The sequence below is a fragment of the Punica granatum genome, chromosome 8 (assembly GCF_007655135.1).
Source record: "Punica granatum isolate Tunisia-2019 chromosome 8, ASM765513v2, whole genome shotgun sequence".
Classification (NCBI taxonomy): Eukaryota; Viridiplantae; Streptophyta; class Magnoliopsida; order Myrtales; family Lythraceae; genus Punica; species Punica granatum.
The window spans coordinates 11,520,599-11,534,274 of record NC_045134.1 but is presented as its reverse complement, the minus strand read 5'-3'; the positions used below and the strand labels follow the sequence as shown (position 1 = coordinate 11,534,274).

Here is a 13,676-nt window from a genome sequence, read left to right as displayed (position 1 = left end):
TGTATCTCATTCGATTCACTTCTATTGGAAAGATGGACAATTATATGTCAGCAGTAGCATGTCAGTATCGCTAAATCCTGTACTTTTCAAGAAAAATATGGGCTGAATCTTCTGCTTTCTTTAACAGCGCATCTAGGAAACCTTTGGGAGGCGTAGCATCCCTTTACAACAGCGAAAAGGATTGGAAGAAATAAGACCATGACAATTTAGTTTCGGCTAATAGAGCTAGCGAGTCATGATTCATAGCCATTTTATTTCTTGTATATTTTGATGTCTCTCCACCTTGATTCCAAGTAATAGCTCACATTAGGAGGAGCTGCATAGACTCCACATTTGAAGAAGAGATCGCCGGGCCCACAATCTTCCGTCACGAGCTTCTGAACACCGTCAAAAAAAACCATCTCTGTCTCTTCATCCATTTCGTGGATTATGTTCACTCTGAACCATCGATCGTAGACATCCACTACCACCAGATCCCGGAGGTAGTAGTGCACATCCCCCTCATTGATCCTCAGTATCAGAGTTGTGGCATGTTGCTCACCACCATGGATCTGAACGATGATCGCCCTGGAGGTTCCATTCGGCACGAAAGCATGGCCCTCTAACTGCCATACTCCGGATAAATAATCAAGCCCCTGTATATAATCCATCAAAAAATGAAAATGAAAATGAAAATGGACTAAGCCAATGAAAGAAAAGCATGTTATCTATATGCACCAAATCATGTTTTCTGACAAGTATGAATGAAATCGAACCCCGATGAGATTGGAGTGTTGGGGTAATTATCTAGATATAATCAGACATAACGCGGTATAGCATTAGGTTTCGAGTTTCGACAAACTAGACATAAGAAAGGAAAATAATCTTATGTGGATTTCTGTGCGAGGCATTGTTTTACTGCTGGGCTTGTGAGGCTTGTCATCAGCATAAACCCACAACCGCCGGATCCCATCCTTGTAACTGTACTGTTCATCCGGTTCTTTGTCTTGAGGTTTCTCTACCTTGAAATTCCAGTCCGTTAGCGGGACAGGCGCGAATCCATCCGTTGGATCCGCAATATGTAATGGAATCGCTCCATTCAGTCCAACAAGACAGAGGAAGAGAAGGTGGCTCTTAGCATGAATGCTTTTCATTCTTAATTTCTGCAAATGTTCCAAAAACAATGAATCTGTAATCAAACCATGCAAGAACAAAACAAGTTTAATATATGTGAAACTTTGGACTGATGTTCGCAACTTCTTTCCTTAAGGACAATGCAAGGGCGTAGGGCAGTTAATTAGTCCATGCAGGGGACCAAATTATATTAAGTTGACGTCCGAATAGGATTAGTCTTGGTCATTGGACTGAAAATATATACAAGACTTGTATTTTCAATCGAAAACTGCCCCTGTGCTTATGTAAACAGGGAAAAAATGTATTAAGATATTTTGGAAAGATATTGTTATAGTTTTTTCAGTGAGTACACTGGTATTTAGAAGTCTAATGCCCAACTAATTCAATAAGGAGTAAAGCTTTCCAAGCAAAGATTTTTTTTTCGATTACAAAAGAGGCCCATGAACCTAGTACATTGAAATAAAAATACTAAATATCTAATAAATAAGCACAGATAGTTCCACTGGGTATCGAACCTAGAACCTTTTGATCACTAGATAAGAGGTGCACTACTGCGTTATGCCCTCTCTTGATTCCAAGCAGAAATTTTCTCTATTCACAAGACAAATATAATTGTACTGTTATAAGTCAAGCCAGTTTTAATCGGATTCTTATTTTGTTATGAGGTTATCGATTTCCCTTTGCATTCTCATAAGTGGAAGGGTTTCTTCACTCAACTTTCTCGGTCTTATTATCATATTTTATGTTCTTAATATGAGCTAATCACTTATTTTATGCACATACAGTGCAAGGACAAATACTTCTAACTAATCCCAACGTAATCACCGAAAATCTTGTATTCTTATCCTTTCTCCATCGAGGAGCTCAGCATTCATCCATAAGGTCATATATATATCCAGGTGAACTTCCACATGGCCATAAGTACGGACTATGGAGGGCCTCGGCGAAAAATCTATGGGTTGTAAACTTGAACAAACGAACTTGATGCGGGGCAGTGGGGCAGCGGGGGCCCGACACTAACCACTACCATGGCCAACGTAGAACCTCCACCACCGCTCTCCTCCATCTCTGATTATGTTGTTTCTTTCCAACGAAAAAAGTTAATATTTTTTATTTTAGGGTAAAATGCATGAGCCTCCCTTAGGGTTTGGTGTAATGGCACTAACCCCATTTGTTGGAAAAATATGCACTTCACCCAAGTTGATTGTTTTGACCAAATCTTTATTTTTTTGCAAAAATAACAATTAGGTCATAATATTTTGGTTTCTTCTTCTTAAAGGCCATGGTATTATTTATTACTTAATAAGGTCACCAATTCACATCAATTTTTCTTCTTATTTTTTTATAAAAAAATCTTTAACTTGACATATGAAAAAAAAATAAAATAAAAAAAGGTTGCAGAGAGAGAGGAAAAGCCTCGATAACATTGTTGGGTCACGACCACGCTTGACGAGTCTCCGGTGCCCTCTGATGGCCGGTAGCGGACCACTGCCACCCTTTCCTCCTTTATTTCTCTTCTTTGTTTGATGCATTCAATTTCATTTTTTTTTGTAACTATGTCTTATTCTTTTTTAATTTCTCAAACTAAAGAAAATATTGAAAATTTTTGAAGGGCTTTATACAAAAATTTTATATAAATTAGCGGCTTTATTCAATAATAAATAATTGTACGGCCTTAAAAAAAAAGAAACCCAAAAATTATGTCTTAATTTGTTAATTTTCAGAAGATATAGATTTGGTTCAACAGGTCAATTATGGTTAAATACATATTTTTCAAACAAATGGGATTGAGTTTCATTTCACCAAATCTCAGGGGAGGTTTTTGCATTTTACCATTTATTTTATCTTATTTTCATTTTCTTATAATTTTTTAAAATATTACTTTAAACTTCAAAGAACTATATGGCCATTTTACTTTCAAATGGAAATTATAATCCCTAATAAGATCCAAACATCTAATTGAGATATTGCAAGTTAAGAGAGGGATCCACCATGAATTATGAAAATTTTAACAGAGTAGTCATATTTGTTATCACTTCTGTCCAACGTGAACTAATTCAAAGAATTCTGGTCTACAATGGACATTGAACCACTTTTATCTTTCACTTGCTTTCATTTGTCAAATGAAGTGAAAAATTGGCACAAATAAAATTATCCCAACAATCTCTCTTGGGGGGGGGGGGGGGGGACAATTTTAAAATGCTCATATATATTCAGGTTTCAACGGCTAAGGCTATATTTGATCACCAGGCTAAGGATTGGGATAAGGTCGGGATGGGATGAGATTTTAAATCCCTTGAATTTATAATGTCCTAGTCAAGCGTTTGAAGTATATTTAGGTTTAGAGTTACAATATTAAAGTGAAATGACCAACTTATCCCTTAAAATAAATATTTAATTTTATAAAAATAAAAATAAATGTTGAAAATTAAATTTTAATTTTAATTGAAAATTGAAAATTAAATTTTAATTGAAAAAAATCATGAAAGATGGAAGGAGGGCAGTGGATGCCAGATGCCGCGAACACCGCCCCGCGCAAGGTCGCTAGCGCGCGCCAAGCTATCTCCGGCGACCTCGTCTTGGTAGTGGTACTGACGCTTGGCCACCATCGCCGCGAATTATCCCTCTCTCTCTTCGCGAAGGCAAAATATCAAGGCTGTTGTGGCCCAATTCCGTCCACCACAAACCCCAAATGAGGTCGCAGATGGTCTATGTGACCACCGACAACGTCGATCGAGGTTGTGATGGCAAGAATCAGGCCACCACAACCCCAATCTACTACCTTTCTCTCTTTGAGAGGGACAATTTGAGGTGGTGGGGGCCCGACATCGGCCACTACTACCTTAGGCAATGTCAATGGCGACCCGTGGGTTCACCGACGACCTCGCCCGGGGGGGGTGGTAGTGGCCAACGTCGGGCCCCACCGCCCCCCTTGCTTCTTCAATAGTAGGTAAAAATAATTGTTCAATGGTTCAATTCAAAAATTTGATAGAAGGCTATGGACATTTTCGTTGTAAATAATTATATCCTAATCCATCCTTATCACACCTCCTCCTTGAGATTAACTTCTTAATACTTTTATCCAAGTATATCCTAAACTGAATCCTAACCAAGTTGGCACCAAGTGTAGGATATTTTAGAAATCTCATTCGGCCTCCCAAACATAGCTTGAGTTTTATATAGGGGTTTTTATCTAAAATGACCCATGGTTTGTTCGTTTTGTCAAATCTATCATATACTTTTTTTTGTCAAATCTATTCCATGGTTTACTTTTTGCATCAAATCTATCCCGGCGTTATCTTTTCCGTCAACATCTAACGGCCGTGCTGACGTGGCACGTGGAGAGATAGTGGGCCACACTTGCCACATGGGCGCCACGTCAGCACGGCCGTTAGATGTCGACAGAAAAGATAACGCCGAGATAGATTTGATGCAAAAAGTAAACCATGGGATAGATTTGACAAAAAAAAAGTATATGATAGATTTGACAAAACGGGTAAACCATGGGTCATTTTAGGTAAATACCCCATTTATATATCATAACTTTATCATTTTAAAATATATCAGCTTTTATTACTAGGTCTTGAATCTCCTTTATAACCGAAAAATAAACCAGCTTTCATTTCTTCTTAAATCTAACATCCATCAATTTTCATTTATTTTTGAAATACAAAAAAATTACAAAAAAATTTAGAAAATTTCCCAAAATTCAAATATAAAAACATAAAATAAATTCAAATTATTAAAAAAATAAAATTCAGAAAAGTCGAAGAACAAAAAATTACAAAAAAAATCGGTGTAAACCCTAGCATTCGAAAGCTCAATTAGGCTCTGATTAATTCAGTCGAACTGGATCGGCTTACTGAAGGGTAACGCTCTCCCAGTATGGATTTTATGCATTTCAATAACTCGAACCTGAGACTTTATTTAAGAGGAATGAGTGTCGAACCGCTTGAATTAACTCGTGTTGTTAAAAAAAATGAAATGAAAACGATAACCAAAATTGTTCGTGCAAATACGATAATACAAAATAAAATTATGGTAAATTAAATATAAATTATCGATTTAAAAAATTTTAAATGTCCCCAAAAATATCTTACTATTTCATTTTTTCCCCGAGATTTTTTATAATATTATATATATAATCATATAATCACTTTTCAAATCGCATTACGACAAAATCAGCTCTGACAGGCGATGTACCTTCCACGGTTCCACCAGAGACCTCAAGTTGCATGCTTTATCCCCCACATTGTTGGAATCGCATTATTTCCCTCTTGCAGCCTTTCAAGACCATTTCAAACTCCCGAGAGATGCCAAACATGTGGCTCTCAGTGTTGCTCTTGTTAATCCGAAGTTCTACACCCAACATTCGAAGATCTTCTCATCCCTTTCGAGTACGTAGAAGAAGAAGGAGAGGAACTGGTTTACGATTTTAGAGTTAGAGGTCAGAGTTCGATCATATGGAGAGAGCACCGGAGAGGCTCAAGTTCCTCGGGGTGTGCGGGATGTTCGGGAAGTCATTCCGGGTGATCTCCACGAGGAAGAAGCTCCTTGCCCAGATCACCCTTGCCTTAATCTTCCCAGTCGGCATCTTCTTCCTCGCCGAGCCAAAGGTCACTTGGCTCGTCTTTGAGAACACCATCAAGACTGCCGACAGAGTTTACCCCATCAAGCTCATCATATATGACAACGAGCACGGATAGCATGTAGTCCTCCACGACGATAACTATGATTGGGTGATTATCACAGCCATTAAGTTATTTTACTTCGCGGTTTGCTGCATCTAATCCCTCCTAGAAGAATTGGCCGTTGTCTACACCATCGCTTGCGTTTACACCTCCACCGATCTCAAGTTCAAGAAGGTCATGAGGGTCGTGCCCAAAGTTTGGACGAGGCTCATAATCACATTCCTGTTGATCTTCGTCATTTACTTTGTCTACACCTCAATTTTCGTAGGGCTCCTCTTGCTGTGTCTTGTATTTGTCGCTCACCTAGTCGGGATTATCCTTGCAGTCATCCCAATTGTTGCCTCCATTGTGGGCATTGTCTACTTAACTGTAGTATCGGCCTTGGCATGTGTTGTGTCTGTCCTAGAGGATGTGTATGGCAGGAAAGCAATGTCTAAGAGCAAGGCCCTGCTCAAGGGCAAGTTATGGAGTGTTGTTGGCTGTTTCGTGTTGCTCATTTTGTCCTACGTGCTGGTTGAGTACGTCATCTACTTCGCTTGCAAGTCCTACCATCAGGAGAACCTGGTTATGTCCTACCTCGCGGACCGCCTCAAGGTTAACTGCAAATCCAATGATATCCAGCTCCGAGCAATCCCAAGTTTAGCTGCCTGTTAATTTTTCGCCTACTGTAGAGGTAGCTAGTCATGCTGTCTATGTTGCTATCTATATATGTCTCGTTCGAATTTAGAGTTGGTTGGTGTCATGTGGACCTTGACCATGAGGTAGTTCCAATGGCGTATAACTCCATGTACACTGTAATGAAAGTCCACTCGCCGGAAAGGAAAGTTACCAGTTGTACCTGCATACATCTCGGTTGCTTTCCAAAGTATGATATTTGTGTTTGTGTTTGTTATATTTTTTTTATTTCACACTCAGACTTTATCTTTTAAATATTTAGTTTGTACTTTGTACAATTTTTTATACTTTGTGTGTAATTGATGTACTTATAAGTTCTATTATTAAAAGTATATAATTAAAAGTTTCCATAGACAAAATTAAATGATACAGAGTTGATGTTATTATTATAAAAAATAAAGAATTGACTATCATGATTTAATAAAAAAGGATAAACTTCACGTTCATCCTGATGTTTCGTCGAAAACAAGTGCATACTCCCTTTAAAACAAGACACCTACCATCCCTAATTTTGCTGAGGTAACAGATTATTAGGAGCCACGTGTGACACGAATCCTGACATGGCATTCACATAATATTTTTTTATTTCAAAAAAATTAGAATATTCTAAATAAAATGTAAAATTTTCTCACAAGAGGAAATCAAGTGTGGCCTATCTTGACTTCCGATTATCCTTGTTGTTGCTTTAGTAAAATACTTAACTTTGACTCACATATTCAGTAATTTATTTGATAGTATGGTACCATTAATGTTATTAATTGCACCATAGAATTTCCCACATTCAAATTCTATCCCCACCTATTTCAGCCAAATCTTCCCCTCTCAATCACTTTCTCACAAAGATGGATCCAGTTAATGCAACAACCCAAGGGAAATAAAATCTCAAAACGAACAATAAACGATAATTAACAGATTTTTTTTTTTATTTTCATTTCAATTCTTTTCTTTATAGTTTTTCTTTTGCTTTTCCAATGCTGCAAATGTCAGTTTTATTAGATAAATTAATTAGGCTTAAGGTGAGATATACATCAAATCTCATTTTTGTGCCCATCGATAAGTGTTTTAGAAATTTACTACCTATCTTTATCTGTCTTGATTCCGAAGCTTTTAATCAACCCTCATTATCTACACTTTTCCTTTCTTCGTCCTAATTTTCATCATGTTGTAACAAGTTTAAGAGTAGTACCATTTTTTCTATGAATAAGAAAAAACATATTTAATTTACTGTATTCTTATTAGCAATATTTTTTTACACTTATTCTGATCCATTGTAAGCATTAAGTAATACCCACTGTGATACACTATTAATTTTTGCCAAGACACTTCCAATTGTAAATACACCTAGTATTCTATAAAAAGACAACTTCTCTCATGTATCATATATAAGATGAAGAAATTACATATTGGGCACGAAAAATAGATGCAGAGCAAATTTTCTGCTAGACATAGATAGATAAATATATTGAATTATCACAATACATAAAGAATGATGAAAACGGGTTTGAATGACAGAATTTGATAAATGGACTTATAAGCTAAGCAATTGTAAATTGTGTGCAAAAAATTGATTATTGTCTCATATGCTAATATATTTTATATGAAGTCCATGAACCGAGTTAAGAAATTTATGACTTTTATAAAAATGACCTCATAAAATATCGTGATACATATAAATTAACATATATATTATAATATAACTATTGTAAGAAACTTTTTAGGTCCGCAGCATTACTCGGAATGTTTGCCAGTTAATATAAGTCAAAATCACTTGTTAATTAAAAAAAGTAAGAAAACATGGATTAAGAGTGATATTTAAGTTCCTTTTCTTCACTTATAAAAAAAAGTTCCTTTTTTTCATTATTTAATTCTTTGAACTTCCTAGAAAGTGGAAGATAATAAAACAATTGTGCTTATAGTAAGGTTAAACTTTAAAAAATGAATGGGTAATTACAGCATGAAAAATTCTTTTAAATAATAGTATAAAATAAAATAATCAGTACATATATCAAAAAGCCGTGTACTGCACAATACATGATATGAGTACAAAACGACGGAAAAAATTAGTGTTAAAAACAAGAAAACAAAAAAAGCAAGAAAGAAGCCCAACCCGTTTTTCAGTTTTTCAGGTAAAGTGGAAGCCCAACCCAACGCGCAGGGGGGCGAAGGGAAACTGTCCATGTCTTGCTGCTATTGCCATTGCGTTCATTAGGGCCGATAATATTTCACACGACACGATAACATGACACGGAGTTAAAAGGGTTTGAGTTGGACATTTTTGATAATCGGTTTAAACGGATCCAACCCGTTTAAACACGGTTAGTAAGCGTGTCTTACCGGGTTAAACCCGTGTAACCCGATTATACACGATTAAACATGTTTATTTAGACATGTTTAATCGTGTTACTATAATCATGTAACCTATTAACCCGTTTATGTATTTGAATTTATCAAAATATCATTATGTAATCCTAACTTTCTAAGTCCCTAACCTAATTTCCTTTCATTTCTTTCACCCAATCTAACACCGCACAACCGCACTTCCACTTCTATTTTTACTTCTCTACTACCCTCCATCAAATCTCATCTACGATTTGATTTCCTTCTTCTCATCCATCAATGGCGAAGTTCTGCTTCTTTACTCTCATCTCCGTGTACCTCACATTGTCCGTAGATCCGCCTCAGATCTTGCCCTCCCCTGCTCCCAAGCTCGTCGCCGACTCCACTCCCACTATCTCCCCTTCGAAGCCCACCGCTTCGCTGGCTCCCGCTCCAGCCAATGCGCCTCATGGCTCGATCTCATCCTCACCGTCGCTGTCTCCCTCGGATGCGGCTCCCGTCTCTTCCCCATCCACATCCCCTACCCTCCATCTCAATCTCCGTATTAACGTGTAAACATGTCGTGTTAAAGTGTTCGGGTAAACGAGTTAATCGGATAAACACGTCGTGTTAATGTATCCGGGTAACTGGGTTGATCGGATAAATAAGTTGTGTTAACGTGTCTGGATAACGTTTATAATCGTGTCATGTATACGTATATCTATTATGACACGTTTCGATAAACATGTTTAAACGTGTCTAAACGGGTTGACACGGATATAAACGTGTCGTGTATGGATTTTCAAAACCTAACTCGTTTAATATTCGTGTCGTGTACGGGTTATGACTTCGATGATACGAACCTGTTTAGACACGACACGTATAAATACGACACGGCACGAATTGCCACCCCTAGCGTTGATGCCTAAAATATTTTTATGTTTTAGTTTATTTATATTTACGGTTAATAAAAAAATATAAACTTTTTACATTTTAATAATTTTAGTACGTAATCAATCTAAAAATGCACAAACTTTCGATTTGATAATAATTCTAACACGACGTCAAATTTCTCGTTAATTTGGACAGAATCGAGGCCATAGAGGACGCTGATGACCCCAATCAGGGGTGGTGGCCGGAATTGAGGCCTGCATCCCCCGAAATCGTGAGAACTCTCAAACTGTGATTCCGAAAATGGAGACACGACTCCGGTCACCACCCTCCGATTGGAGTCGTTGGCGATCTGTGTGGCCTCAATTTCGTTCAAATTAACGAAAAATTTGACATCATACTATAATTATTATCAAATAGAAAATTTATGTATTTTTAAATTTTAAAAAATGCATGCTAAAATATTAAAATGTGAAATGTCGCTATTTTTTTTATTATTGACCCTGATATGTTTGAATCTCTGCTGATAAAGTACTTTTTACGACGAGCAACAATGGAAATCGCAAGACCCGGCAGTCGACACCTGCCATTCCCTAGATCCCAGCAGCCCCCCAGCTCCTTCCCATGCGGCGGTCGCTCCCTAGATCCGGCGGCCTTGGACTGGCCGCCATTTCCTATGTCGCCGTGGACTACCTCCGGCACCTGTCCCCAACATGGCACGCCCGCCTGCAGCCTGCTCTGTGGTCCGTGCTCGCCCTCACCGCAGTCGCCCGGGTGCCCTTCTACAAGCACTGGTCGGCTGAGTTCAGGTCCGCCATACCCTTTGTCGCCTCCATGGTGTTCATGCTCTTGGCTCTGCTCTACGAAGCTGTGTCCGTGCGCTCCGTCACCGCCGTTCTTGGCCTCGATTGGCACCGGTCAGTATCTACCAGCTTCACCCCCATTTGCCCACTTAATATAATTTTCTTACCCTGTGGCAAGATCTTTGCTATTTTGGCCGTACAGTTAAGATTCTTTGGTGAATTTAATGAACCATATGATTGAAGTTGATCCCATCAGATCGTTATCCAATTGGACGTTTCATTAATTGGAAACACAAGATCTTTAGTTACTCTATTTACTGCTACTTGATAATAGATATAATTGTTGTGCACCACTTTCTTAAATGTGGGTTCAATTGTCTTGTTTTTTCCTTTTTTGGGTCGGAAATGGCTTAGTTCCTTTCCTTGTATGTCATCTAAGAACCTATCGATTTGCATTTGTGGCATTGTTAATAGGTCTTTGGAAATCTGGTAGAAGATAGCATTACTTCAAGTTGTTTCCTTTACTCTTACTTTCCCGAGGGTCGATTTTGTGGATGCCGGTGATTCTAGCTCTGCATGTATACTTCGTCGGTTACTAAAAAACCCCGTAAATCACCCACATTGTCCTGGACGACCATCGGTGGAGATATATCTGGGTACTAATTTCTTTAAAGATGATTAGGACCTATGATATAGCTTTTGAATTGTCTTGGTTAGCTTAAATTTGCATGAATAATGATGTTTTCGCTATAAAGTCGTTTCATAATCAGTTGTGCTCCATCCTCTGAAATTTCTGAACAGGGAGGCAGCTCCTCTTCCTGACCCCGGGCAGTGGCTGCTTTTGGACCTGAATGAGAAGCTACCTCAACCACTCGTTGATCTGCTGAGAGCCCGAATCATTGGGCTTCACCATTACCTGATGCTCTTCATGATGCTAGCTTTCTCGGTGCTATTTGACTCAGTGACAGCCCCTGGCCTTGGGCTCGGTGCGAGGTACATGTTCACCATGGCAATAGGCCGCCTTCTTCGCGCCATAACTTTTTCTTCCACGATCCTGCCGTCTGCTCGGCCCTGGTGTGCTGCTTCTCGCTTTAGTGTCCCCACGCACCCTCACCCTTGGGTGCAAAAATATTATGTCCCTTACACCGATTCTGACTCCATTCGTCAAGTGCTAAATCTCGACATGGCCTACGGTATGTACTCTGTTATCTGCCATTTTCTACATTTGGTCTTACTTAACTCCCCTGTAACTTGGAGATAAGATTTCTATCGTAGCTGTTATGTGAAAGGTTTCAATAGGAATTATAAATTTATAACGGAAATGCACATTATGCAGACAAAGCTCTCTATAAGACATACAGAATAAGGAAAGGACCATCTGTTTTCTGTTTTGAATACTTGACCTGAAGCAACATTTCTTCGCTATGAAATCTGTCACGTGAAATTATGTGTTTCCTGCTTTAAAGAAAGAAATTTAAGAAGCATGTTTATTCCATTTTCCTTTGGGGGTAGACGGACCTAATGTTTGCGCATTTTCTTTCATGATTTTGCCAGCTGATACTGGAGAATATCTTGGAGAACACCAACCAGACTGGGGCGTGATGAGCTTCCTAATAGATTTCCTGCGACCAACTGCTTCTGATGATTCTTCATGGTTCAGTCTGTTGAAGAAAGCTGGAGGAGGCTGCAATGACCTCATGTACAGTGGCCACATGCTTGTAGCTGTTCTGACAGCTATGGCTTGGACAGTAAGTTCCAGATGTTGCTCCTGATTTCTGTAGTTGTAGGATGCTAAATTCGAGTGGCTGACGCCTGATTGGCTTCTACTGAAAAATCTGCAAGTTCAATGAAACTAATCTTTATTGTATTTTGGGGTTGCAGGAGGCGTACAGCGGCTTCAGCTCAGTCCTCATATGGCTGCTCGTGGCACATAGCGCACAAAGAGAAGTAAGGGAGCACCACCACTACAGCGTGGATTGTGTCGTGGCCATCTACGTGGGCATCCTCCTGTGGAAAATGACAGGATTCCTTTGGCCACCCAAGGACAAGGAGAGAGCAAAGAGGCTCTCAAGGCTTGAGAAAATCCAGAGCAGACTTGTACAGGCAGCAAAAGACTCGGACATGGCCCAGGTCCGGGAGCTCCTTGAGGGAGTCGAGCTGCGGACTCAGGAGGGGCCAAAGAAACGCCCAATCTGGGTCGTGTGGATTTTTCCCTGCGTGACCATTTTTGCAGCTTTAGTCATCGTCTTGCTTGCCTTCACGCTGACAAGCGATGGCTGATAATTTTTTTGTTCTTCCCCATTTTCCGGGAATCTCTTGTCCACTGCCACGGCTTAGTGTTTTCTTTTTTTTTTTTTCCTTTACTTCTGGATAAAAGGGGTTGGGGGACTATCCACGTAGCAATCCCCATAGGGCTTGAACCCTGTCAAGGAACGTCCAATTTGAGCCATAGCCACACTAGGACCTGAGGGTCTGGGCTCGTCCCCGCATAGATTATTAGGTTAGGAATGGGATGTGGTTTGTAACCTTTTGTAACATATTATTGTTTAAGTACGCAAACAGTTTCAGTGTTACATTTCTTCCTTGTAATGAATTGCTCGTACCAAAACATAGTTCTTCCTGAAAGTTTGGTCTATCGCTCTTGGCTGTAAACACGAGTTGTATTGGAATTTTCAGCATTTTTTTCCCCCTGATGCCATGCACTGTTAGGCAAACTGCTAACGTCTGATACTATGATTGATAAGTCGATATAATTTGGATCGGTCATTTTACTTATAAGAGACGTTAGAGGAATCCAGGGCCAGTTCGCTTTAGGGATCGGAAAAAGAAATAGAAACAGATGGAACGGGACGAAACTGAAAATGAAAAGACAAATTTATTTTTTGTTTGGTTTGATAAGGTACCATAATGCCGTTCCATCCAATTATGTTTAGTTCATTTCCTACCGAATCGAAATGCCCCGTTGGAAATGTTGAGTTCAAACATAAATTAGCTTGCATAATTTTATTATGATTAGCTCAAGTGTAGGCAAGTTCAACTTAACTCGATATGGAAATGTTATGCTCGAACTCAAGCTTGAGCTTTGGCCGAGCTCCGAAATCCCAGCTCAAGTCGAGTATCGAGCTCGAGTAACTCATTAGTAGCTCATCTCTTTGGCTCCTCGAACTTGACCCCTAAGTCTGATCTG

General features: G+C 39.1%; 3 protein-coding genes across 3 annotated transcripts; 2 read left to right on the top strand and 1 right to left on the bottom strand.

The window, feature by feature from the left end:
* Positions 1-82: 82 nt before the first annotated feature.
* LOC116189638 (citrate-binding protein-like) lies at positions 83-742 on the bottom strand. The gene has a single exon (XM_031519393.1). It carries the CDS (start codon positions 648-650, stop codon positions 252-254), a length of 399 nt encoding a protein of 132 aa, XP_031375253.1. The 5' UTR covers positions 651-742; the 3' UTR covers positions 83-251.
* A 5,239-nt stretch (positions 743-5,981) lies between these two features.
* LOC116188740 lies at positions 5,982-6,458 on the top strand. Its single transcript, XM_031518222.1, has one exon. It carries the CDS (start codon positions 5,982-5,984, stop codon positions 6,456-6,458), a length of 477 nt encoding a protein of 158 aa, XP_031374082.1.
* A 3,788-nt stretch (positions 6,459-10,246) lies between these two features.
* Positions 10,247-13,141, top strand: LOC116189594. The gene is made up of 4 exons (XM_031519316.1): positions 10,247-10,603; positions 11,291-11,682; positions 12,044-12,237; positions 12,371-13,141. Exons 1-4 carry the CDS (start codon positions 10,311-10,313, stop codon positions 12,767-12,769), a joined length of 1,278 nt encoding a protein of 425 aa, XP_031375176.1. The 5' UTR covers positions 10,247-10,310; the 3' UTR covers positions 12,770-13,141.
* The last annotated feature ends 535 nt before the right edge of the window (positions 13,142-13,676 follow it).